At 33.6% G+C, this 27,673-nt stretch overlaps 2 protein-coding genes across 2 annotated transcripts; both read left to right on the forward strand.

The window, feature by feature from the left end:
* Positions 1–748: 748 nt before the first annotated feature.
* On the forward strand, positions 749–15,553 carry LOC123668188 (putative fatty acyl-CoA reductase CG5065). The gene is made up of 12 exons (XM_045601978.1): positions 749–847; positions 4,097–4,213; positions 5,677–5,796; positions 6,858–6,983; positions 8,522–8,667; positions 9,308–9,417; positions 10,478–10,670; positions 11,248–11,394; positions 12,032–12,121; positions 12,854–13,018; positions 14,123–14,221; positions 15,282–15,553. Exons 1-12 carry the CDS (start codon positions 749–751, stop codon positions 15,433–15,435), a joined length of 1,566 nt encoding a protein of 521 aa, XP_045457934.1. The 3' UTR covers positions 15,436–15,553.
* Positions 15,554–20,132: 4,579 nt separating this feature from the next.
* LOC123668189 (uncharacterized HIT-like protein Synpcc7942_1390) lies at positions 20,133–24,975 on the forward strand. The gene is made up of 2 exons (XM_045601979.1): positions 20,133–20,544; positions 24,617–24,975. The coding sequence occupies exons 1-2, from the start codon at positions 20,218–20,220 to the stop codon at positions 24,776–24,778; spliced, it is 489 nt and encodes a 162-aa protein (XP_045457935.1). The 5' UTR covers positions 20,133–20,217; the 3' UTR covers positions 24,779–24,975.
* The last annotated feature ends 2,698 nt before the right edge of the window (positions 24,976–27,673 follow it).

Raw genomic sequence — 27,673 nt, forward strand, 5'->3', positions numbered from 1 at the left:
ACAACCACATTGGAACTTAAGAAGCCGACCGATGGCGGGATAACCATCCAACTGCTGGCTTTGAAATACACAGGCCGAAGACGGGCAGCAGCGTCTTCGGTGCGACAAAGCCAGTACTGCGGTCACCAACCCGCCTGCCCAGCGTGGTGACTATGGGCAAAACACATGAGTTCACGTTATTTTTGGCGTAAACTTGTGGAGGCCTATGTCCAGCAGTGGACTGTATAGGCTGTAATGAATTTATACTACGCCAACTCGAATTTTCGATAAGTTGGTTCACTATACTTTCTTAATGCAACTTGAATAAATGTGTTTTTTTTGTAATAATAAAAATTGTGAAATTGCAATGAATAAATTAACTATTAAAGATACCAAATTTCAAATAAGTTTCTTAATTAATATAAAAGGTATTCACATTTTTCCCTTTTATAAGCCTCTATTGGAAAGTTCATTTTTATGAGTTAGCTTAGTATACATTGCTGGTGTCGAATATAGTAGAATTTTATATTGAAAAACAATTGTGGTTGCTCGCAAACGAAAAAAAAACCGACTTCAATTATATCGACAAATAATACGTAGGTAGGCGAAAAAGATAGTCAGGTAAATAGTCGTTATCAACATCTACTAAAAAGTACTTACCAGCTCTCGATCAGGTATAACCTCGTAAGACCTAACCTAAATCTAGGTACTAATGAATTATAAATTATTCAGCATTACCAAATTTCACTACATTTTATTACAGATAGATATGGTGGCGCGACCAAGGTCGCCGTGTGGCGCCCTGCTCCCACAGTTCTATGCTGGGAGGGACATCTTCATAACGGGAGCTACGGGCTTCATGGGGAAAGTGAGTTGACCATGTTTTTATGTACTAAGTAGGCAAATGCGTACAGCCCACCTGATGGTAAGCGGTTACCGTAGCTTAGATCTGGAATACCAGAAGCAAAGCAAAGCGCGTTCCCGACTCTGCCCCCGATTCTTCCTTCCTCACACAGGATCACAACACAATTTAAGAAAAGTGTTATTTAGCTGTGATCTTTTTTTTTCTTTTTTTTTTTCTTTTTTTTTTTCTTTTTTTTTTGATGTGATTTGAGGTACTTTCCCAGATTACTCCGGATTTCAGTAAGAAATATCCTGCTGTGCCTCACTACAATATAATTATCATATTTATATAATAACTTATACAGAATAAAAAACTAAAAATAGAGTGTGTGCCTAAAACCACACGGTAGAAGTGAAAACTTCATTAGCAATCGCAATCAAGCAATAACGCAATAAATACCGAGTTCACCCGATCAAACCTTTCACCTCAGAGCGTGATGGATCAGCCTCATTTACTACCTACAAAAGAATGTGTGTGCGGTGCGCCAAAAGAAGGTTTCACTTGAAAAAGCAGTATGTTTGAGGTTTCAACATATACACATGCATAGGTACATATACACATATCAAAAGACAGCGGAATAGTCGAGCAAAGAAACTACGTCGTCAATGCCATAATCGTATTTTTTAATGATTTTAACAAATTTCTAATATCCTCACTAATATTATAAATGCAAAAATAACTCGGTTTGTCTGTCTGGCACAGCTAGTATTTATATAGATTGACACAAAATGTCCACAAAATTACAGGTAATAAGTAGCCAGGACTACATTATAGGTACATATAGTACAAACATAAGGTCAAGACACGCCCTTGACTGTAAAACGATTACCTACTGACACTTACCATCAACGGACAGACAATACTCAATTAAGTACATATACATATTAATATTTATAAGATTTAATATTATAAATTACTTTTATACTTGTAATTTAACTGATGGATCTTAAAAAATAATTATAATTGTAATTAGTTGAGTTCTTCTTTTTTTTTTCGTAAGTACATCCGGTTTTATTTGCGTACTTATTTATAGACCACATTTTTTAATAAGGCATCATATTCATTTCAAGATTATATCTATATATACATACAAATAAATAATATTGGAGTGTCTGTTTGTAATAATAAAATAACCGCTTTTTAAGAATTGCATATGGGTGTGTGGACATGATACATATACCAAAATAACATTTTTACAATTTTTACCTGTCTGTCTATTTGTTCCGGCTAATCTCTGAAACGGCTTGACTGATTTTGACGGGACTTTCGCTGGCTGATAGCTGATGTATTAAGAAGTAACTTAGGCTACTTTTATTTTAGATTTTTTTTATTTTAAAACTTTTCAAACTGAAAAATTACTTTTTTGTTAAACTCCACGCGGACGAAGTCAGGCACAGGTAATATATATGTAAATGTTATTAAGATGAAAGATTGTGTTTTTATATTTTTAATTATAATAAAAAATAAACGTTTCAATGTCAACGGCTTCCAACAGGATTGTTCCCCACCTTAAAATAAATTATATTCTTAGGATATTTCATTGATTTCTGCAGAAACTATTTTCCGAATCATTGGTTCCCATTGACCAAAATTAATGTATCAACGACGCCGCGTTGGCGCAATAGTCACAGCACTGGTTTGTGGCTGTTGCGCTGGCGGTTGCGGTTTCGATTCCCGCACATGACAAACATTTGTAATGGCCATATAGATTACCGTGGTCTGGGTGTTTGTGCAGTCCTTGTGGGTCTCCCCACCGTGCCTCGGAGAGCACATTAAGCCGTCGGTCCCGCTTGTTATCATGTACACCTGATAGCGATCGTTGCTCATAGTTAAGAACATATCCGGTAACAGCGTATTGGAGCAGTGTGGTGGATTAAACTCTGATCCTCCTCGTACATCTATATGCCCAGCAATGGGATAGTATAGACTGAAGCGTAATGTATCAGACGTTATAATTGTAAAATGACAATTTTAAATTGTAGTTGGAGCCATTTGAATTCAATAGAGATAAGCTTAAATTTGTTTCTTTGTAATTTGTCCTTTCCTTCTTGAATTCATCACTTCAGCCTATCGCAGTCCACTGCTGGACATAGGCCTCTACAAGTTCGCGCCAAAAATGGCGTGAACACATGTGTGGAGCCCATAGTCACCACGCTGGGCAGGCGGGTTGGTGACCGCAGGGCTGGCTTTGTCGCACCGAAGATGCTGCTGCCCGTCCTCTTTGAATTAAATTCGTCTAAATCCTTAGTAAAGATGTACCTTCATTAACACTACACGTTAAAAGATGACATCCCAAATAATCGTAAGATCGCCTATAGATATATATCATTAAATTGACCCTGATAATCATGTTCAGAATTACCGGAAATATTCCGATGGTATATTTATGGAAAGAAATTCATTAAGTTTCGTAATTACGGTACGTGTAATGAACAACGATGAGTTCAATAAATAATAACGAGTGTGGCATCGGATTGTAATTGAGGTTTCGGAGTGAAAGGACACGGGAAGGTCAATTGTATTTTTTCCTCAGAGGTCACGGCTCTTCGAACTTTCGGACGCTGTGGGATTAAACGCTTGTCTGGTTATGGTTACTTATCTCTGAAGAATACATTATTTACTTATTCATTCGGGAAACACGTAGTTTAGGTATATATAGTAAAAATAAGCTATTTATGTTACATAATAACCGATCACATTTTCTGATTTTTCTGACACGTATATCACAAGAAATCTATATACAAATAAATAAAATTAGAGTGTCTGTTTGTAATATTAAAATAAACACTTTTTACTAAATGTATACACGGTACATATACCAAAATAACATTTTTACAATTTTTTTCTGTCTGTCTGTCCTTCTTCTAGATAAATAAAATCTTTAGATTGTTCACTCGTCACAAAATATCGAAATACACTTGACGAATTAATGAATTTTGTCAGGGAAAAATTTGTTTATAGTTAGTAAACGTCCGGTAAGAACGGATTTTTTGATAGGGTCGGACTAAGGACGGTTAAGGGCTTTCGCAAGTTTATATGAAAGCCCTTCATTATTTGTGTTACAAACTTGAAATCTGGCGGTGCAGTAGTTAATGGTTAGAAGACCGCCAATGTTGACGGATTTGGCGAGATGTCCACATTTAGGAGGTCAAGAGCTATTATAGAGTTCACCAAAACATCACAACATAATTTCTCTTTTCTTGTTACTTCCAGGTGCTGGTAGAACGTCTTCTGTCAACATGTCCGGATGTAGGAAGGCTACATCTTCTGATGAGGTCCAAGAAGGGAGAGACTCCAGAGAAGAGGCTGATGAAGCTGAAGCAGTCACAGGTTTTTTTTTAAACATAACATAACATAAGAACATAACAATACATTTTATACATATGTTTTAACTAGCCCGTTGGCGCAGTTTGTATTGACACTGCTTTCTGCTCCGAGGGTTTTGGGTTCGATTCCCACCCCGATTCTGGGTGTAATATAAATATTTACTTATATATTTAAATATGTATTATTTATAAGTATGTTTATCGAAAAAAAAATGTAACTATATCAGTCGACTGTTACCTATAACATAAGCATTAAGTTGCTTACTTTAGGAACATACGACCGTGTATGTATTGTGTAGATATTTATTCTTTATGGATATCTATACTAAAACAGAAATAATACATATCAGATTGATTTTAACAAAGTATAATAAGGTACAAAGGGCAGCCTTATCGCTGAAAAACGACCTCTTCCAGGCAACTTAGGGGCAGAGGGGATGGTATTGTATCGGTGTAGGTATACCAATTGAACAGACAAAAGTTTATGATATATATAAGAAGAAAGAAAGAAGAAAGAAAGAAATATACTTTATTGTGCATATTACATAACATACATCTTTAAAAATAAAATTTGCAAAACAATACTATGCACAAAGGCGGTCTTATCGCTAGGTAAGCGATTTCTTCCAGACAACCTTGGGGTAGAGGAGATTTTAAAATAAAAAGAGTAGGGTTATCAAAAGGCAAAACAAAAATATAAAAAAAACAAAGTAGATCCTACATTCTAATAATAATACAATTATATATATATATATATATATATATATATATATATATATATATATATATATATATATATATATATATATATATATATATATAGTATATATTATAAACATATAAAGAATTAAATACACAAATAAATATATATATATACTATGATATGATATATATACTATCAAACACAATATGATATATATACTATCAAACACAACTTTATTTGTTAGATATTTTTATTCACAGCCTTTAATATAATACTGTGTGGTTATGGCATTAAAGAATATAGCCACCCCCTCTCTTCCCGTGGGTGTCGTCAGAGGCGACTAAGGGATAACAGAGTTCCACTACCACCTTGGAACTTAAAAAGCCGACCGTTGGCGGGATAACCATCCAACTACTGGCTTTGAAATACACAGGCCGAAGACGGGCAGCAGCGTCATTCGGTGCGATAAAGCCAGCCTTGCGGTCATCAACCCGCCTGCCCAGCATGGTGACTATGGGCAAAACACATGAGTTCACGCAATTTTTGGCTCGAACTTGAGGAGGCCTATGTCCAGTAGTGGACTGCGATAGGCGGAAGTAATGATGATGATGAAACTTTGATCCCAAGAGTTGTAAATTTTTAGTTCAAGAGAAAGAGACGCTAAAAACCCGTTTCACCTTTTGCTGATTATAACCTATCAGTAACTTATGTGCAAGATAAAGCATATCAGCCGATAGTAAACTCTGTATCGTTTCTTCTTATAGGTGTTCGATATAGTCCGTCAACAGAACCCAACACAACTGGATAAGCTCGTGTTTATCCAGGGCGATGTGGCTCAGCCTGGACTTGGCATCGCTACGGCGGATCTGAAGCAACTTCAGGAGGTAACAATCATACTAATTGCTACTATCAATAAGGAAGTTTAGATGGATGTTTATCGCTCATACGAAACACATAAAATCTATTGATCTACTTCATCATCTTCATTACAGCCTATACAGTCCACTGCTGGACATAGGCTTCCACAAGTTTACGCCAAAAATAACGTGAACTCATGTGTTTTGCCCATAGTCACCACGCTGGGCAGGCGGGTTGGTGACCGCAGGACTAGCTTTGTCGCACCGAAGACGCTGCTGCCCGTCTTCGGCCTGTGTATTTCAAAGCCAGCAGTTGGATGGTTATCCCGCCATCGGTCGGCTTCTTAAGTTCCAAGGTGGTTGTGGAACCTTGTTATCCCTTAGTCGCCTCTTACGACACCCACGGGAAGAGAGGGGGTGGCTAAATTCTTTAGTGCCGTAGCCACACAGCACTGTAGCATTGATCTACTAAATAGCTGGAAATCTACAGCTGTATAAAAACTTAAAAGCGATACAACTTTGTGTGTTTAAAATGTCGACTTTTCAAATGACCTGTCTGTTTATTATTGTTAGTGGAAACTTTATTGATAAATGTGTTTCACAAGAAATTTAATTGTATGTGATGTTTATATTGTTTGTTTCCCAAAAAATAAAATAAATAAATAAAGCAGTCCTCCCGTGAGCACGGTTGCTGTAAAGTATCCGAAACGTCGGGCATCTAAAAAAACCAATAAACCGCGATAAAAACCGAAAAAGTTGTTTCATTATTATCAAAAAAGCATCATAATGTTCGAAAATTCTCACTTCAAAACAATAATATCTGTTTTACAAAAATGATCTTTTACTGGAACGTTTTTGTTTTTACATTGAAATCTCTACTTTCTGTTTTTCTTTCAAAATCTTCGGCACTTGTCTATTGCAGAGGTTAAGAATCGGATAAAAAACATTAGTTTGTTATATTTTTTTAAACCAATAAATTAACTTTATACATACGAGTACACTACTTAATGTTACATTTCTTTGCATCTTGATAGATATATAGAATATCTAACAAGGTTACCTGTTAATTTTTTCATAATATTTTCCAGGTATCGATAGTTTTCCACTCAGCCGCTACCCTCAAATTCGATGAAGCTTTACCAGCTGCGGTGGATCAGAACGTCCTGTCTGTCTTAAGACTGATGGACATTTGTGACACTTTGCCTAATTTACAGGTAAATAAATATACTTTACCTGTTTTGCTCTTAATTGACTAGAAATGAGAGAGAGAAAGGTGTGTTTGTCTCACGGCTAAGGAACGTCAATGTTGGATATCTTTTTTTTTTGTATGTTACAACTTTATTGTTTTTGAATCTTTTGTTTTATGTTACAGAAAATATTCTGTATGTAGTTATAATTACGACTTGTGCATGCGTGTTAGATTAAGATACATAGAATAAGATACATAAAAAAAAGATTCATAGAATAAGCAAGAGCCCCACCAGCAGGCCTAGCATGCGCGCCACGACAAAATTTTGTCTACCCCTTTTCTCGTATTATCTCTCTATGTCTACAGTAGCTAACATGCGTGCACGCGATACTCTTCTCGTTACGTCAAGAAGAGATAATCATTAAATTTTAGTGATCTGTGATATTTATCTCTACGGAAGCTAACATGACATCGTAATTTTGTCGAATTTTGTCGTTTTAGGAAGAGAAACTTCTCGTCTTCAATATTATCGACGAGAAAGACGATAAATAAAACCGGGTGCCTATTTTTTGTATACCATGGCGTTTCCCTATTATAATTATATAATTTCGGTATACGAAGAGCGGGAAATGCGAAAAGTCGAGTGAAGTGTGCCATATAATGACACAAAAAACGTATTTGCGCCCTGTTGCTTCTTATTCTAAATAATAATAATAATAATACTTTATTTCAGACCAAAGTATAAGTCCATATTGGGTTAGTACAACAAGACAAGACAACATTCAGAATAAAAAACAAAACAAAATTATATTTAAAAAATCAATAACTAAAAATAAAATTAAATAGAATAAAAGTAAAATCAATAATCAAAAAAAAAAATTCAAAAATTCAAAAAATTTTAAAAATTAAAAAAAAAAAAAAAAAAACAATGCGTGATAGAATTACAATTATCTAATGTGCGACAAGATATAAAGCACAACACGAGCATATTGTTTTACATATATAATTAAATTCATTTACTTACGCCGTTTTATTTTCCATATTAGATTTTTTAAATTAGATATACACTTTTTATCTTAGCCAAAAGGCCGAGAACATTGTTAAATAAAACATGTGTCACTCGTTTGAAATTGGTCAATAACCTTGTAAATTCAACTTTACGACATAAGAAATAAGAATGATATTCAGTTGTGATTATGGTTGATAATGTTTCTCTACTCGACAAGGCGAAGTCTTCGGAAGAGAATTTTGTCTCTCGTAGTGCGCATGTTAGGGTAATCGAGAAAATACTCGATGTAGACATTATCTCTCTCTCTCGTCAAGAGATATCTCGTTGTATGCATGCTAGGCCGGCTGATATCCGCTGGGCCTTGACTGTAAGAGTTAAGTCATCAGTAATCGGTTACATTTCTTTCATTTTATTTTATTTTAATTAAGTTAGTTAATAGTTAATTAGTATTAATAATTTTCAAAACGCTCCGAAACCAAATTTTGTTGTTTATAATTATTAATTATAATTATTTATTATTATGATATAGAAATAATTCTCTACAAACTCCATAGGCATTTGTACACGTATCAACAGCGTACAGCAACCCAGAGCGTTATGTTGTTGAGGAGAGGGTATACCCCTCACCAGTTTCCCTATCTCGTCTCCTGGCACTGGTAGACGTTGTTCCAGCTCCGATACTGGCTAGCATCACTCCACAGTAAGTTAAATAAAATGACCAATCTTAAATATTTATTTCGAAAAAGTTCCCCTCTTCCAACTTTGGATCGTTTGGTAAAACATTTATTTGTATCGAAAAGGATAGTTTCATAAATATAACGTTAACTATAATAATATTTGAAGAGTTTGTTTATTTGTTTGAACGTGCTAATCTCAGGAACCACTGGTTGAAATTGAAAAATTCTTTTTGTCTCTGATTTTTCATTTAACGAAGGCTAAGCTATAAAAAACCACGCTACGACCAATAGGAGCTGAGCATTAAGAACATTAATAAGTTTTTTTCTCAAAATAAAGCGAAATTAATATAAAGCTAGCGTTACTTAGTTTAACAGCAGAAATCTATATCCAAATCTGTCGATTCTTTCATCTCAGTCTACATCTCCAGTAAACTAAAATAATTTGTAATTGTAAGCGACTGGCCCGCAGGTATAGTAGGTAGGACTGTAGGCTCGAACCTCCAATACAGACCATTTTGTATAAAACCTTGCCTACATTAGATTAGAGTACATCTTGATCCCGAAAATCAATGAATGTTGAACTTTGCCAGCTTAACCAAAATATTGCAGATCTCAAAAGACGATGACTTAAGTCTACCTCAAAATATTTTTCATTTTTTACAGGTATATAAAACCGAAGCCAAATACGTATACTTTTACAAAGGCGATGGCTGAGGAAGCGATACGCAGCCGTGCCAGCAGCTATCCCGTTGCGATCTTCAGACCTACAATAGGTAACATTTTGTGTAAAACTTTACTAATAACATTCTTTACTTTTTAAGTACTTTGTTGTCGAAACGCTTCATCTCTGTTTTGGGAAAGTTTTGGACCTTAATTTGTCACACTGCTTTATGTTTATTTTGCTGACTCTACTGTCCTGTTATGAAGATTAAATTTAGTTATTTTTTCAGGGATGCTTTTTAGGCAAGTTTCACTGTTTATAACATAAATAATGTAATAATAAATTAAATGAATATATAATAAGATAAAATTTTGGGCCGTTGTCTGACATATTACCTTTTTTTTACCTGGGGAAAATCCATCATGGATACCCTCTAGCGCGGGGGCGCCAGAGGGTTATGTCAGACTGCTACTGACTAAAAACCACCACGTGTGAGCAGTCATCCGCCTGGGTGGGGCGAGATTGGGTCACGCTAGCATTCGCCACCTGTCTGACATATTACTTAAACTATCCATTTAAATAAAAGTTTCTGATGCGTTATTTTTATTTTAAAAACATTATGCGTCAGTAGGAGTTATTTGAAGGTCAATAGTAGATAAGCTTTCATCTTCCTGATAGTGAACTTTAACCATAAATATATTCGCTAATCCGCATTGGAACAGTATGGTGGATTAGGCTCTGATCCTTCTCCTACATGAGGAAAGAGGCCTATGCCTAGCAGTGGGATATTACAGGCTGAAGCAACAACACTTAAAAACTCTTAAAAGCAAAATTTTTCTACTCTGAAAAATTAACCCTTGGTCTTCATTAGCTACGTCTAGAATAACAGTTTGTCTAAAAATTGGACCACAAATAACAATATATTTAAATATGGAAGATAGTAACACAGTTTTTCTAAAGAGTAACTGCGGAGTTTCTTGCCTATTCTTCTCTGCAGAATCAACATTCCGAATCGGCGGTATATTCACTTTTACTATAATTAATTAATTAAAAACAAAGTATAATTTTAATTCGTAAAATAAAGATTCAAAAGTGCTTAAGAAGCGTAATTGAATCTGAATGAACACATTTTTAATTTTGATTTTGACTCTTATCTTGACATTTTATTCTAGTGGTATCCTCCCTCAAGCATCCATATCCAGGCTGGATAGAAAATCTAAACGGGCCAAGTGGTGTAGTGGTGGCAGCTGGTAAGGGATTACTTCACGTCTTCTGCAGGAAACCAAATGCTAAAGCTGATCTTATACCAGTGGATATCGCTATTGACACTCTATTGGCCGTGGCTTGGGAAACAGCCGTTGATAAGTGAGTTATTTAAATGTTTACGACTTACGTTATACTTTTAATAATTAAACCTGATATGATTAATTACATTTATATAATATAAAATTAACTTTAAAAGATTAGCTGCAGAGTTTCTTGGCGGTTTTTCAGCCTATCACAGTCCACTGCTGGACATAGGCCTCCACAGGTTCGCGTCAAAAATGGCGCGAACTCATGTGTTTTGCCCATAGTCACCACGCTGGGCAGGGAGTTGGTGACCGCAGTCCTGGCTTTGTCGCACCGAAGACGCTGCTGCCCGTCTTCGGCCTCTGTATTTCAAATCCAGCAGTTGGATGGTTATCCCGCCATCCGTCGGCTTTTTAAGTTCCAAGGTAGTAGTGGAACTGTGTTATCCCTTAGTCGCCTCTTACGACACCCACGGGAAGAGAGAGTGTGACTATATTCTTTACTGCCGTAGCCACACAACAGTAACTAGACTGAAAAATTTTTGGAAGCCTACTTAAATAAAGACATTGTTGGTAATGATTTTAAGTGGAATTCGCTTCCAGCCAACCTTAAGGTCAAGTAGAAAGGGTTAATATTTGAGACTATTTTTCAGGTTGTCGGACGTCAGGGTCTATAACTGCGGCACTGGCGAGAACCCAACAACGTGGGGTGATTTCGAGAGAGCTTTAAAAGTCTATCTTCCGCAATATCCTCTGGATGGTTGCTTGTGGTATCCAAGCGGAAACGGGGTCGAGAACAGGTACATTGGTGTTTAATGTTTCCAAAAAAAAAAACGACTCGTTGGCGCATCAGTCACAGCATTGGCTGTTGCGTTGCCAGTCGCGATTTTGATCTCTGCTTTTGGCAAACATTTGTATAGGTCATACAGATATTTGCCGTGGTCTCGATGTATTTGGTATTATGGTATTTGTGTTTGTGCTTAGTGTTTCCGGTTCTCCGACACAGGAGACAATTCTAGTGGGGGGCGTTGAGTGTGAGGTTTTAGTATCATTAAGGTTTATAATTTTTGCTCCTTTTCTCTATTATATTATGACAACAGTAAACAACAAACATTAAGATCGTTCAAATTTTCAAGTCTTTAGTTATCTGGAGAACATTTTCTTCGTGCAATATTTTCAATTATCAATTTCTTTTTAATTTTTGATCCTAAATAACAAATATTTTTTACAGAAATGATTGGTCTGTTTGCTAATAGCGATGTGTTCCTGTCGTGAGTAAGGTAGCCAGAGGCTGTGGATAAAGTCTGAACCGCGCTAGTAATACACCTGGTGTTCCAGGTGTCTATAAGCTACAGTATCCACTTACCATCCCGGACCATACGCTTTTTTCCTTCTTTTAATATAAGAAATGGTATATTCAAAACTGCTTTTTTTCAGATATGTCCATAAAATCCTAGAGTTCCTCCTGCATACAGCTCCGCTGCATGTTGCTGAGTACGTCATGAGAGCTCTTGGTGTTAAGATGAAGTAAGTTTTCCTGATAATAATGAGATAAATTCCATATTCTTTATGGGAATGCTGTTATTTCTATAGCTTCAAGTTTCCTATAATTCTTGAAAACATAGGATAGATGATTATTATGTCTATGATTCTTATCATCATTACAGCCTATACAGTCCACTGCTGGATATAGGCCTCAACAAGTTCACGCCAAAAATAACGTGAACTCATGTGTGTTGCCCATAGTCACCACGCTGGGCAGGCGGGTTGGTGACCGACTATACCTCTATCGTCCGTACTATACAGTCTATGCCTCTAATTAATGAATAATACGTAGAGGCGCTATAATTCGTGCCGTATATATGACTGAATTCATAATTATAGACGGTTTATAAAAGAGTAATTATTAAGTTTCATTGTGATTCTTCTCAGCAAAATCTACAATAGTAATTACAATCAGTGGTAGTGTTGCATTATTTGCATGTAGGTTGATTTCAATAAGGTTGTTTTTTATTATTCTTAAAAAGTGTTTTTATTTTGGTTCTTATTTGATGTCGACCACCTCAGAAACAAATTGATACAAAACTGTAAAAATCCCATAGCTACGTAAAGGGAATAGGCTTCCTAGTTGCCAACCGCCAGCCAACCTGCAGTTGAGCAGCGTGGTGGATTAAGCTCCGATCCTTCTCCCACATGGAGAAAGAGGGCTATACCCAACAATGGGATGTTACAGGCTGAATGCTGAATGCTTTGTTTCAGAATAAGTTTAATAACAGCGGAGCAGAAGCTACGGGCTATGAGTGATGTGCTGGCGTTCTTCGCGCTGCGAGATTGGCAGTTTAAGAACGATAATGTACAAAAATTGAGAGCAAGACTAACACCGAGCGATGCTGGGATATACAATCTAGATCCCAAGACAATAGAGTAAGTTGTAACATGTCACGGTCGGCCACCCATAAATTACGTCACACGTTAAGGGGAGAGGGTCGACAAGCGTGACATTGTCACATCACATTCATTCATTTTCATTTCATCACGTCACATTTCAAAATATAATACATATATCTATTTGTTCGCTAAATGTAAATAAAAATAATTTCGAAACTTATGTTTGAATTTAATAAGTAAGAAATTTATATATATTATGTAAATTGCAAAATATGTGATTTCACACAAGATAGAGGGGGGATCTCATAAATGTTACCATCTCTAATCCAAAATCAAGAAATTCGTATGACAATTTGGGACACCTATTACATATCGTCATTGTCAAATAATGGTTTGTTTGCAAGGGAAAAACCTGAGGGCGACTTTATAGCCCAAGAGCATTTGAGGGCCAGACCTTCGCCATTTTATAAAAGCTGAAAGTTTCTTAGCGCATGCTCCCAACACAGGTGCCAAATATGAAGCTAAAGTCATAGTTGCTTTGGCAGGTATCAGGTAGTAAGGTTACATCGACAAGTAATATAAGCAAAAAAAAATCAACTAAATACGCATCATAAAGGATAAATCAAAAAGAACTTGTCCGATCTCCATCAAATTTATTTCGAATCACACGACGAGCAACAGATTTCGATTAAAAAAAAAGAATTATCCAAATCGGTACGCCTAGTAAAAATTATGAGGTAGCACACATTCGAATCGAAAATTTCCTCATTTTTTGACGTCCGCCAAAGAAGATATGCCGATATAGACGACGGTATAGACGTATATCAGACATACGATACAAATTATAAACATAATGATTCGTGTTTTTAGTATTAAACATGTAAACAATTTGTTTAACGTTATTTATTATTGATTTTCTTCCTCTTTAATACGTGCAACACTTCTTACCGCTGCTACTGTATCGTGTTCAAAGGTTATCTGGAAGAAATCGCTCTTTAGCGATAAGATCGCCTTTGTATATCTTGTATTGTATCTTTCCTTATATGTGTCTGTATTTCGGTGTACATTAAGAATAAATAAATAAGATAGTTTGATTTTTGTGGAATATTGATAAACATTGTAATTATGTATTTTTTGCAGTTGGAACGAACAGTACAAAAACTTCGTAAAAGGAACTAGGAAGTTTTTGCTGAAAGAAAAGGATGAAGATGCAGAAGAAGCGAAGAGGCACCTCAACAGGTAGGTTTAAATCAATTACTACATCTATCTTATATGTTTTGTTTACTTATCGGCACGGGTATTATAAGCACCGGGAGGAGGAGGTTACTCAATTCGACCGTACGTATATATACTTTTTTATGTATGTTCGGGAATAACTTCATCGTTTATGAACCGATTTTGATAATTCTTTTTTTGATTCATCACTACCATGTATTTCACACACTCACGCATATATACTCTTTTGTTTATTATTATAGAAGTATAGACATTAGTCTTCGACAATAGAACCTTTAAAATGTTCAAACTTATAATTTAAATTAATTATGGTCGAATTTTGACAACTGGGCGACCGCTAGTATTTGATGAGTAACAAATTGTATAAATTTTTTATATTTAATTCGAAATTTTATAATATTATACATTTTTTACGAACTAAGAACTAAATACTTTTTAATTTTATTTATTTATATTTTTGTACTGAACAAAACTTGTTTCTGTTACTGACCCCAGCATAGGGTTGCCAGATGTCAGGGAAATCCGGGATTGTCCCAGAATTACGTGTCTTGTCTCGTGTCCAGGAATTATATTTGATTGTCCCGGATTTCGAATACTACTAGTTTTCTAGCGATTTACAAAAAATATTATCAATTTTCGTATATTTTTCAACCGACCGAATTCGTAATCCTCGAATTTTTCGGATTTAACTTTTTCGGATTTTATCGCGATTTATTAAACTTTTTACATGCCCGACGTTTCGGATACTTTACAGCGACTATGGTCACGGGAGGACTTTAAAAAACTTAACAGTAAAAAACTTAATAAATCGCGATAAAACCCGAAAAAGTTGATTCATTACAATGAATGGACAAATTTTTAAAATAATTTTCCAGGATTTTAAGTACCTACATTATATTTAGAATCGGCACGAATTCTTAAAAAGTTTCTAACTTAAAAGTTTTAAGCCATCTCCAAAGCTTTAAGTATATTTTCATGGCTACGTCTTTTTTTAATAGTAATAATATTAGTGTTTTTCGTTGTGTACAGTAAGTAATTTATATTGTTTTTTTTTTTATTCCAGAATGTACTTCATCCACAAAGGCGTTATGTTCTTCGTAATGATCCTACTATTTCGACTTATCTTACAAAATAAGACAATTCGCGACATCGTGTACGGAACTCTGCGATTATTGGCTTCTCTTTTACACGCATCATATAATATGTTAGAAGTGTGAAAGAGATAGTCAGTACTTAGTTTATTATTTACAATAAGGGTTATGCAGTATACACTTGATATTAAAGTGTTATGTAGGACGCTCTAATAAAATTAAGTTTATATGACACATTTATGTGGTTGATTGCCTTTTTCTTGAACTATATCGTATATTTTAAACACGGTCTTATATTAATACATTATTATGACATATTAAAAATAAACAAACACAGACTGACAGATTAAAAAATCTCAATTGCGTTGCATTGGAATCTAAATTTTTTAGTCTTGCGTCGAATATGGCGTGCAGTATATAAACATTATTTTGCTTGTTTGTTTTATGTTTAAATTTTATACCTGTAGTTGCTAAATAAAAAAAATGGTAATTAATTGAAGTAAATATAATATGATTAAAATTGGTACTCATCTGACTAAGTGCGAACGTGATTTACAATATGTAGAAAATCCAACGTAACTTAGATTTTTAGTAAAAAGAAAAAGTATTGTTGAATGAAAGTTATAAGCATCTGATTGAATAACTAATTCAACTAAATGTCCACGACGTATTGGTAATATAAGGTCAGGGAAATAGTTTCCTCGTTTTTTAATATAGAAATTCAAGGTTAACATTGATTATAATACATATCCACCTTTTTGCTCAATAACTTGCCGCCATGTCGTAGGCAGGGACAGGATTCCGTTGCTGTAGAAATTTGGAACTTTTCATTAAAAACCGTGACAAGTAGTTTTGACAGGCGTCTCTTGATGTTAACTTACCTACATTACCTAAAGAATTCTGAAGAGACCGAAACAGATGAAAATCTGAAGGTGCAAGATACATTAAGACTTCCAATTCAAATTCTTCCAATTTTCGTTGAGTGGGTAAAGATGCATGTGGTCGGGCATTGTCCTGATGAAAGACCACACCGTTATTGTTGACAAATTTTGGTCGCTTATTCTCAATTTCTTGCTTAATTCTCGTCAGCTGTGGACAGTAGAAATCCGAATCGATGGTTTTGCCCGGCGGTAAAAGCTCATAATGAATTATGCCCTTCAATCCGAGTTTTGCGATAGTCTGTGCAACTTAACCGACATTTGACTACGATCTCTTTCGTACATTCTTATCGCAGCTGATCCACTTTTGTCACCAATGGTCAATCTCTTCAAAAATGACTCGATATCATTACATCTTATGAGAGAATCACAAATGAGTATAAGGTCCATTTAGTACCCGTATATCGAACTTTTTGAAGTAAAACTGACTAAACTGAGTTGGGAAATAAGCTGGTGAATGCGTAACGAGAGCGTTACGAAAAGTAGAATTGAGTGAGGTGAACGGTAGTTGAGAGGGAAATATAAGTTAGATGGAGCTAAAGAAGTTTTACTTCAGTCGTGTGGTCTAAAGCCCACTCGTTTTTTTTTTTGTATATCCAACCTTTTTCAAATGTGTCAAAACTGTATGGTCAATTCTCAGATCTTCATCTATACCACTTTTTGAGAAATGTCATTAAGTTTAGCTATAACTGGCGACCAGAGCGAAATGCATATTTGACATCAAAAGTTCCTGACTGAACATGCTTAAACCAAATTTTTACTCTCTTACTGACATTGCATTAGATTCATAACCGTCAGAAATATTTTCATGGCTTGAGTCACATTTTTCCTTTTTTTTAAAGTAAAACTTTGAAATATACCAAATTTCATCGTCGAATTCACCTATTTTGGCGGACAAAAAAAATGAAAAGTGGCGGGAAACTGTTACTTTCTAATTTCATTTTTAAAATGTTACATTTTCATGGTGTCAAAACCAGTCCCCAACTGATGAATAAAGACTAAAATAAAGTATGTGTAATATTACTATGTATGTTTTAGTATCTCAAAGGTAACCAGAGACATTAGCTATTATTCTTTTTACTCCAGTAACAAGAACTAACAATTGTATAGACTTATTGTGTTTATTATTTAATTTACATTTACTTGAGGACAAATAGCAGCTAATAACAGAAATATTAGAAAAAATATACATGAATTCTTAAGGCCAGTTACAAGGTTCCACAGTTGAGTATTTACGTGGGTTATTTTAAGAATAATATGTATATAAGAAATAAATCTTAAGAATTTTAATTCAATTGTACGACTGTCGGCAACTTTTACAATTAAAATTGTGATAAATAAATATTATTTTATAAGGTACTATGGTATTTACTTAGATAATAGATATGGTATTTACTTAGATGATAAATACATTCATAAAAGACAATATATTTAAATACGGAATAAGTTTTATTATATTGATAGACATAAGTTGAAGATTTTTAATTAATAATTAAAGAAAATCATGTTGTATTTTCTGCAACAGAATAAAAACTCATAATACAATAAAAAATTACGATTCCAAAAATCAAAATAAACTTAAAAACACTTAATTTTTTTTAATGTAGTTAAAAGGCTTGTAAAATAATTCAATTAAACAACACAACGACAAGTAGACCAATACGATACAACTTATGATATGGGTTCATTGTGTGATACCAGCTCACTTCTCTTGTAACGGACTTCTTTCTTGTAATACTGTAACAAATCATATGATATACTACTTCAATGTATAAAAATATATATAATTTTATATTGCGTGATAATAAGTTACAGTATTTTTTTTTAATGTTATTACTTTAGGCTGTATAGAATATTTCATTGCGTTTCCGTCATCTTATGAAAAAAGGTTAAAAACAGGATTTACAGGATATTTTAAGAAAGAAATCGAGGATTTCAGGATATTTTAAGAAATTAAGAATGGAGCCAATAACTACAGAAAACGAAGAGGAAATAGGAAGTTTAGGAATATATGAAAGTGTAAAAGAAATATTTTTTGTATTATTATTTTATTTGTTCATGGCATTGTGCGTCAAGCCACTTGTTGATAATATATGTCCCTTGGAATGTTTTACCAAATCCCCGCCTTCGCAGTTCTGCTGGAATAGCAATGAAATTTATTTTGAAGTTTAGAAAATACAGAAGGAGTTTATCTTCGCATTCCAGAAATTTTCTTCAAGTATCTTTTATTTTATTATTCAGCGGATTTTAAATTGAAAAATTGTACCATATAACAACAGGAGATTATGTAAAATATTAAATATAAATATTTATTTCAATCGTTTTTTTTTTATTAAACAATACAATAAAATTTTAAATATCTATATACGTTATCGATCTCTGCTGACGCAGCTTCTCATAATGCTCAAATGCTCTTAAGTCTACATTTCGAATCGATGATTGCTTCATATTAAGCTTATATTATAACTTGTAAAATACGATCCAAAGGTGTTTTGACGTCTAATTTTTAATTAGAAAGTTTCTCGATCAACAAACATGTTTCATCAGAAATATCAGTAGTATAAAACTATTTTTACGACCCAATAACTGTACATATAATGTATTACATGATTTATATGTAAAATATTATTGCTGGTTATTTTTAACTTTCTAATGGACTATTGCATGCACCATTGTCACAAAAGCACTGATTAAATATCTCATTATATATTATATCGTGTCAGTTTAGGGGCGTACCCAGGGTGGGGCAAGGTGGAGCATTTTTCCGATACTGACTCAAAGCTAATAATTGATTTCATAGATTTTAATAAGGTAACTTTAGGTACATTTCGTCAAAGCCTCCGCAAGATCTTAAGTCTTTATAAAATTCTAGATAGGCTTATGGTGTCGGTGACCAGAAAAGTTTTAAAACTCATGTATTTAGTACTTTACTCGTGCAGTATATGACCAAAAAGTATTTACAACTGAAATTAATATTTCGACATTGGTGTGTTTTAGTAGCAAAAAAGGCATAAAAAAATTTTGCACAGAAACAAAACTGACCTTTGGTCAGTCCGTAATATACATAAATAAAATGAAAAGGCAAAATCTATAGCTTGTAAATGACTGCATCAAATTTGATTATTTCATTTTTTGTGTTCGTTACTTTCCAATAAAGGTTTAAAAAAATATAGTACGACTGTACGATGTTAGCTGGGTATGAAATTACTTATTTTGAAAGTCTCTATAGCAAAATAAAGTATTTTTTTCAGTTTATCGTTCTATTTTCTTAAAAATAATATTTTTCATATAAATCGGTAAAAAATATTTTTAATTAGTTGACCTCTGTAGTGCTTGTTTATTATGAAAGATTATGGCTAAAGGTGAAGGATGTATTGATTGAACATGATTGATTTTACTATTATTAGTTTTCACTAATGCCAATATTACGCAAATAAATTTACCAAGGTCATAATTATAGAAGGAGTGACTTGTTCAGTGCAGTCAAAATTACAATCTCAATAGAATTTTGAAGACTGAAAATACGGTGAGTATTTTATAGTTATCTCTTAACAACATTAATATTAAAATAGCAATGGAAATAAAAAATAATTATTAGTAAATCTATTTACAACCACATTATATCAAAACGATCACAAAACATAATTATTAACAATTTAATTTATTTATTTTATAATAGGTACATATGTTGTATACTGAAGCTCAATCGAAGGCATTACTATAACTTATCATTAAATTAATTACAGGAAACAAAATTAAGCCTATTGGTGCTTTGTTTTTTATATTAATATTTTTGGCAGAATAATTAAATAGCTTAAAAGCCTTATATGCGCATCATAAAGAAATACCTGTGGAATGCGGTTGACCGTCAAGGTAAACGTCAAAATACAGATTTTTTTCAAATCGCGCCGATTATTCTCCTAGTTAGGATGAAGTTTTGTTGATTCCGTTTTTTCATAAAGAAAAAAAGATGTTTAACAAAGTTTTTCAACGTGCTTTAAAATTTCGATTAAAGAAGAGTTATCCAACTAACATTTACGACATATCTCGTGGAGCTGCGGTCGCCGTACGTAGACCATACAGTGACGAAGTAAGACGTGCTCAAAATACAGATATTTCAAATGGTCCTACGATTTTCGATAAAATAATATCGAAAGAAATCAAAGCGGACATAATATACGAGGATGAATTGTGTTTAGCCTTTAATGATATAGCGCCACAAGCGCCCGTTCATTTCTTGGTGATACCAAAACGTAGGATTTCACGTTTACAAGATTCTGAGACTGGAGACCGAGAGGTGGGTGCTAATTGCATTTTAATCATTATCAATATAATTACAGGGCTATGATGTACATTACAGGTAGATTAATTTATGGGAGGTTAAATTTTTGTTATTTCTGACTCTACCTTAATTCCGGTGCTGCGGGAAGTGTACTCATGCTCCGTTCTGCGACTACCACGCGTTATTTTCGAACAAATTTACGTAAAAACGATCTTTATTGCAAGATCAAAATACCAAGTATATATTATTAAGTATATATTACAGTACCAAGTGTTTATTATTAGACATTGAAACTGTAAAATGTTTTTACGCGCCAATTTTCAAACTCAGGATTTTGGAAATGAATAGAAATATTTCTGCTTGTACTAGAAAATTACTATATTGGGACGGCAAGTGTAAATATACTTACAATATCTATGCAATTACATTATATATCCTGTTTTTCTTTTTATAATAATTATATTATAAAATACCTATTATATATTATATAGTAATTCACTATTTCTTATAGTCTAAAAACTTATTACAGTCAAATAGTATGTAAAATAATCTTTATTAATAACCGGAGAGCCAGTTTTTTTGTTCTGCTATACTGCGAAAACTACTGAACCGATCAGAATAATACTTATACCATAAAATGCAGCGTGTTTCGGAGAAGGTTTTAGTATATGATATGTTGGTGATTACATATTGTGTAAAAAATTATGGACAGAGGTCGCTAGTATATATATAATTGACTAGCTGACCCGGCAAACTTTGTATCGCCAAACACAAACTTTATCGTAGGTATTAAAGTTCAAATTGACTTTTAAGTATTATCACAAATCTTTTGTATGGGAGTATAGAAAAGTGTTGCTTTTAGACTTTTTCAGGAAATTTTAAATTTTTTTTTGAATTTTTCTCTCCGTAAGAACCATCCTCGTACTTCAAGGAATATTTTAAAAAAAGAATGAGCGAAATCGGTCCAACCGTTCTCAAGTTTTGCGCTTAGCAACACATTCAGCGACTCATTTTTATATTATAGATAATACAGTTCTATAATTCTCTAATGCAGTTATCACAGCAATTAGGTAACCGACTAACAGTTGCCAATGAGATATTTGTAAATACCTTACATAGATGCTATATATTAAGAATTATGATTTAAATTAACACAACTCATAATATCTCTAAAACTTTATAAAGGTTGAATTCTCAACCTCACAGAACAAATCTTTTCAGCGTATTTTCTCTGTGTCCGATACAGCAAAAGTCATACAACAAACAATTAAATGCCGTTACTAGATTGTTGTGTTTGTTCTTGTATATGTGTCTCGGTCCAAGATTCCCATCCTAATATCATTAACATTTGTTTGCTAAAGATAAAATTTTAACGTAAGCTCGTATAAATTGTGTCAAAAATATATCGCTAATCGACAAAACTAGAGATAAGCGTGAAGTGTATTAAGCTTAAAGATGTCAGCTAATGTTTATTCATGTTTTGTAAAAGAATGATTCTTTTCAGAATCAAATAGGTCTAAAAGATTAGGATTTCAATTTATTATTTGCTCTTCTTGTCTTGTACAACGGTCCCCACTAGGATTTTCTCCTGTATCGGGGGTCCAGAAACCACACAATACACAAGCACAACGCCCAGACCACGACAAACATCTATATGGCCGATACAAATGTCGTGAGCGGGGATCGAACCCGCGACCGCCAGCGCTATGACCGCTGCGCCAACGCATCTTCGTTATATTATTCAATTAGGTCCATAGTTTACAGACTCACAAGGGAATACACAACTATTTGAGAGAAGTGTTATTTAGCTGTGATCTTCTCTAAAGTCAAAGTAGGTACTTCCCCAGTCGGGCTGCCCCAGATTCTGAGCCTCATATAGTTCATTATCTTTAGAGACTATGGCTCCATCGTCTTTTTGCCGATGATTTTGCCAATGACAAGTGCTAACAGTGAATTATAAAAATCCAAAGACAGAATCCGGTTTTGACAGTACAACAGTGGGTACCGTGGCTAATTGAAGTGTTTATTCAATTCCACTCTGGCGAATTATAGTTTTATATCATTGATATCACTAAACTTAGCTAAGACAACACAAAAAGAAGTTGGTATATCATGGTATCTCCTGATAACTCACTAATGCCTAAGCCTAATATAAATAATTGTTGAAACTGTGATCTGAGTAGATAACAGTTTAAAATGATAATCATAAATTGTAGTACAAATTTATTACACATAAATTTTTTGAACAAGTTAAATACCAAATTATAATAGTTAAAACATTTGAAATAAAACATAGAATATTATAACTAATATTATAAAGCTGAAGAATTCGTTTGTTTGCTTCGACGCGGTAATCTCAGGAACTACTGGTCCGATTTGGAAATGTTCTCAGTTTTAGATAGCCTATTTATCCAGCAAGGCTATAATATATCATCACGCTAAGACTAATAGGAGGAAAGCACTAATGAAAAATGTTTCTAAATCGGGTTTTTTTGAGAGCTTCCGTTGCGTGCGCTGCGTAAGCAGTTAAAGTTTCGCAAAAATCATGAATTACAGAATTGTTCCCCTTTAAAAGTTCAAAAAAAGTTCGTCATCGTATGTCTATCTGTCTTGTAGGATTCACTTAGTTTGGCCTTTTTGATGACCCTACTCTGTTTTGTTCTAAAATCTCCTTTACCCCAAGGTTGTCTGGAAGAAATGGCCGGGTAGGCAGGTTAGTGACCGCAGGGCTGGCTTTGTCGCGCCGAAGACGGTGCTGCCCGTCTTCGGCCTGTGTATTTCAAAGCCAGCAGTTGAATGGTTATCCCACCTTATGTCGGCTTTTTTAAGTTCCAAGGTGGTAGTGGAACTGTGTTATCCCTTAGTCGCCTTACGACTACCATGGGAAGAGAGGGGGTGGCTATATTCTTTAATGCCGAAACCACACAGTAGGAAAAATTGTCAGTCATAATAAATTTAGTTGTACTTATTATAAATAATCTATAAAGTGCTGCTAAAACACACATCTTTATCATTAAAATAATTTTATACTAAATAAATGCAATTTAGATTAAAAAAATACTAAAATCAGAACAATTGTTATAGTAAAAGCGCGCTTTATTGTTATAAACACGTAGGTAATTAAAATGACAACACCTTATCATTTACAATCAACACGTAAAACGCTCCATTTAATTATGTACCTTATTATAAATATATAAGGATTATATTATAAAAATATATAATTATTTGTCGAATCATATAACGTCAGTGTATCTAAAAAATTCCGAAGAGATTAGTCATGTCTTGATTAATTAAAGAAGCGATAAGGCGTATGTTTTTAATTTTTATGTATTTAAGGGCAATCACCTTTGTGAGGTTGGAATTTAAAAAAAAGTGTGTGTCAGCTATGACACGCGACTTAATTAATTTTTAATTTAACTGGGTACATTAAATACATTCGATTGAGGTAGGACATAGCAAGAATTATCCTACTAAAAATCTGTAGCAGCCCGAGTGGGGAAGTACAACCTTACAGAAAATAACATATTATTGATACTGCTCTGAAGTATGTTTCGTTCCTGTGTAAGGTAGAGACCTCCTGGACAGGGTCGGGGTAGGGTAGGTGCACCCAGACCACGGCAAACACCTGTATGGCCAATACATATGGGCAACAGGTACAATCCATGCCTGTGACCGTTGCGCCAACGCGGCGTCAATTACTTGTGTACACGTGTACGCAAACAGGCGTACACATATTACTGCTATATTCATTACTCTTTCTTTTGCTGCGCAGTTGGTTAATGAAACTAGGTTAGTTGCCGATAGTAATTTTGATATGTGATATTATTTATTGATATAGATTATACCTAAATAAAATATTCGACAGCTAGGGCATGTTTTAGTTGTTGCTGATAAAGCTATCTGAGGTATAACGTTATCCATGACCCCAGCGTACTTCGTATTGCTATAAAACAAATTCAGTTAATACATGGATTTTTGTTTAATTTTCCTTTGTATAAACCTTGTTCCTTTGCAGAAAACTTGTCGATTAATAAATAACAAACGGACTGCTCATTTTTATTTATATATTTTTTTCTTATTACAGCTCCTAGGTCACCTAATGTTGGTCGCGAGGTCGCTAGGCGCTGCTCGAGCGCCCCAAGGATGGCGCCTTGTCGTCAACAATGGGGTCCACGGCGCCCAAAGTGTCTACCACCTACATTTACACGTCTTAGGGGGTAGACAGATGAAGTGGCCGCCAGGGTAACTTTTATATTGTTGGGGGTAAAGGTGATATAGGGGGTAATGTTGACTTCGAAATGAGTAATACAGCTTTCAAATGTTAATGGTAGCTATTGTTGAAATAATTACAGATTAGTGATTGTATAAAGTTTATTACTTGTATTTGGCTCAATTTATAAATAAATAAATAAAGTATGTGACAACCTACCATTTACAAGATTATTAGAAATAATTTTGTAAATCTGTATTATAAATTTTTAAAATAATAATACTTTAAAAACATTATCCACCTTTTTAGAAAGTCGGAAAAATCACTAACTTAGTTTCAGTAAAGAATTTTGTATAAAAAAAACGTTACTAAGTTTCAATAAAGACGGCCTTAGCTAAATACATTTGTAGTAAAATGTTACTTAAATTCAATAAAAGGGGCCCTAGATGCATAAATTTGTAACAAAAATGTTACTAACTTTAAAAAAGGGGCCTTAGCTAAAAGGCCTTGAAACTGTTATTCAACTTTGTTTATTAAACAAGAACTCGGTTAAGTGTTTGCTCTATATAAGTATATAATAGAGTTTTATCACTAAAATAACAGATAAAATGTTAAATTACGTTCCATAGCAATTTGAAATAATTATCTAGGTTTTTGTACGTGATAATTTTTCTTAACTATATTCATTTTAGTTATGTAAAAGGAACACGAACCTAACATCAATGAAATAATTAATTTTAAAGTTAAATATTGTTATAAACATTATATATTTTATGTCAAATATATGTGAAACAAAAAAAATAATAATTTTGTCGTTAGAGAGTTTATTTCAAAAGTTCACTCACAAGTGACAATGTTTTCGTATTTCAGTAATGTATGTATATATCAACATATAATAACACAAATAGGTATATTTTGGTTTTTACCATGCCTATGCCATAATTATATAAACGACGTGCGGTCGAGTATCAGTGTATACATATCACCGGTTCTTTTATTTAGAAAACGCTTCGTAAACTAAACGATTCGTTTTTGTAACATAAAATAGGTCATATTCAGGTATTCTCAAATTTTTTTAACCAGAATAAGACGTAAGACGAAATAAAAAAAAGTTCTAATATTAGAAGCTTTTATTAACGTTCAGATGGGATTTTGCAACTCAATTTTGGATCATATATATCTTCAACCGACTTAGCTAAAATTTTGTATACACGTTTAGTTTGGATGACAATGCATGGTTAGCTATGTGACGTCATTCTAAATCCAACATGGCGGAACAAGTTTGCTATACAATTACGGTTATAACTTCGTTTCAAATAGCCTATGCATAGGCTTTATATAATAATATAATCATTAATTTTAAGATCTTGTGTATTTGCCATTTAATAAGCAATAATTAGATTAGTGAAATATGCTTAGTGCAATATTCGGCCAAAATTATTTTTGTAAGATGAAAATATGAAAATGCCAAAGTTTGAAATGCCAGTATTGACTAGTGGCATCAATGCCAAAAATAGATAACCGTGCTAATCGAAACCAGTAGTGCCATCGACAATAGTTTTTTATAAATAGTTATCGTGTTACTGCATAATACTGTCCAAAGTTTATAGAGACGACACTGCTCAATATATAACAAGAACAGAAATATTCAAGTTCATATATTTTGAAAATTATATATATATTTTCAATTTTATTATGCAATCATGACAATATACGGAGTGGGTACACACGACATTAAATTACTACATACACTACATATTATTAAAAATGGTATGTTGGTTTAATTTAATGCCACTCTCTTGTATCCCACATTTGTGATCCTATCGTATGAACTATAGGGGATATACATACATGTATTATCAACTTCTTAAAATTATGATGAAGCTTCATAACATTACCTAAATTAATATTTTTTAATAAGATGATTCACAAGTATACAGGAGTTGTTTCATGTGTGATAAACATGGGCGTACCCACGTTGGGGCAAGGTGCTTTTGCCCCACCCTGACTCACCCCCCACCGTAACTCAAAGTGACAAACGATTGATGTTTTAGATTTTAATGACGAAATTTTAGTTAGGTTTAGCCAAAACCTACGCAAGCTATTATTGAAGTAGTGTAGATAGGCAAAGTAAATAAAAAGTTGAAATAGATTAAAAAAATTCTACTTATCGAGCTTTACATTTTTTTTTTACCTTTACAAAATTTTGGGTACGTCCATGCATGATAACACCCAAATATACAAATAGAAAGTAAAAAAATTTACAACCACAATTTTGGGTCGCATAGTAAAATTAAATATACTATATTATATATTTGCAACAATTTTCTACCAAATGTTTACAATGTTACGCCGTGTCGTTAATATATTTTTTTACCCATGTTCTATATTGTAAACCCCCATAAATCCAATTGCGTGATAAATGGCAGGTCCATGCTATGCATTTCTTATATTTAAAGTTTCAAAAGTTTACATCTGACTTAGAATCTCAGTTCAGTAGTATTACAAAAGTTCTAGTCAATTTTTTTAAAATCTTTTTTAAACTGAAATATCAAGCCGCTGTCCTTACTGTGCCTTCAAACTGTGGTATTTCATAAAAATAGCAATGTTAGCTGTGCAAAATACGTCAATCTTTAGTTAAATAGAAATTTTATTGTTTTAAAAAATCACTTAATCTAATACTATTAAACGAGCAATACTTGTATATATATATATATACTAGCTGACCCGGCGAACTTCGCATCGCCTAACACAGACTTTATCGTATGGTAATTAAAGTTCAAATTGACTTTTAAGTATTATCACAAATCTTTTGTATGGGAGTATAGAAAAGTGTTGTTTTTAGACTTTTTCAGGAAATTTTAAATTTTTTTTTGAATTTTTCTCTCCATAAGAACCATCCTCGTACTTCAAGGAATATTTTAAAAAAAG

Source organism: Melitaea cinxia, chromosome 30, assembly GCF_905220565.1.
Source record: "Melitaea cinxia chromosome 30, ilMelCinx1.1, whole genome shotgun sequence".
In the NCBI taxonomy this organism is placed as follows: Eukaryota; Metazoa; Arthropoda; class Insecta; order Lepidoptera; family Nymphalidae; genus Melitaea; species Melitaea cinxia.

Coding starts and splice junctions, on each gene's coding strand:
- LOC123668189 (XM_045601979.1), top strand. CDS start 20,218: ATGTTTAACAAAGTTTTTCAACGTGCTTTAAAATTTCGATTAAAGAAG. Junction 20,545..24,616: donor CTGAGACTGGAGACCGAGAG/GTGGGTGCTAAT, acceptor TTCTTATTACAG/CTCCTAGGTCACCTAATGTT.
- LOC123668188 (XM_045601978.1), top strand. CDS start 749: ATGGTGGCGCGACCAAGGTCGCCGTGTGGCGCCCTGCTCCCACAGTTC. Junction 5,797..6,857: donor ATCTGAAGCAACTTCAGGAG/GTAACAATCATA, acceptor AATATTTTCCAG/GTATCGATAGTTTTCCACTC. Junction 8,668..9,307: donor CTGGCTAGCATCACTCCACA/GTAAGTTAAATA, acceptor CATTTTTTACAG/GTATATAAAACCGAAGCCAA.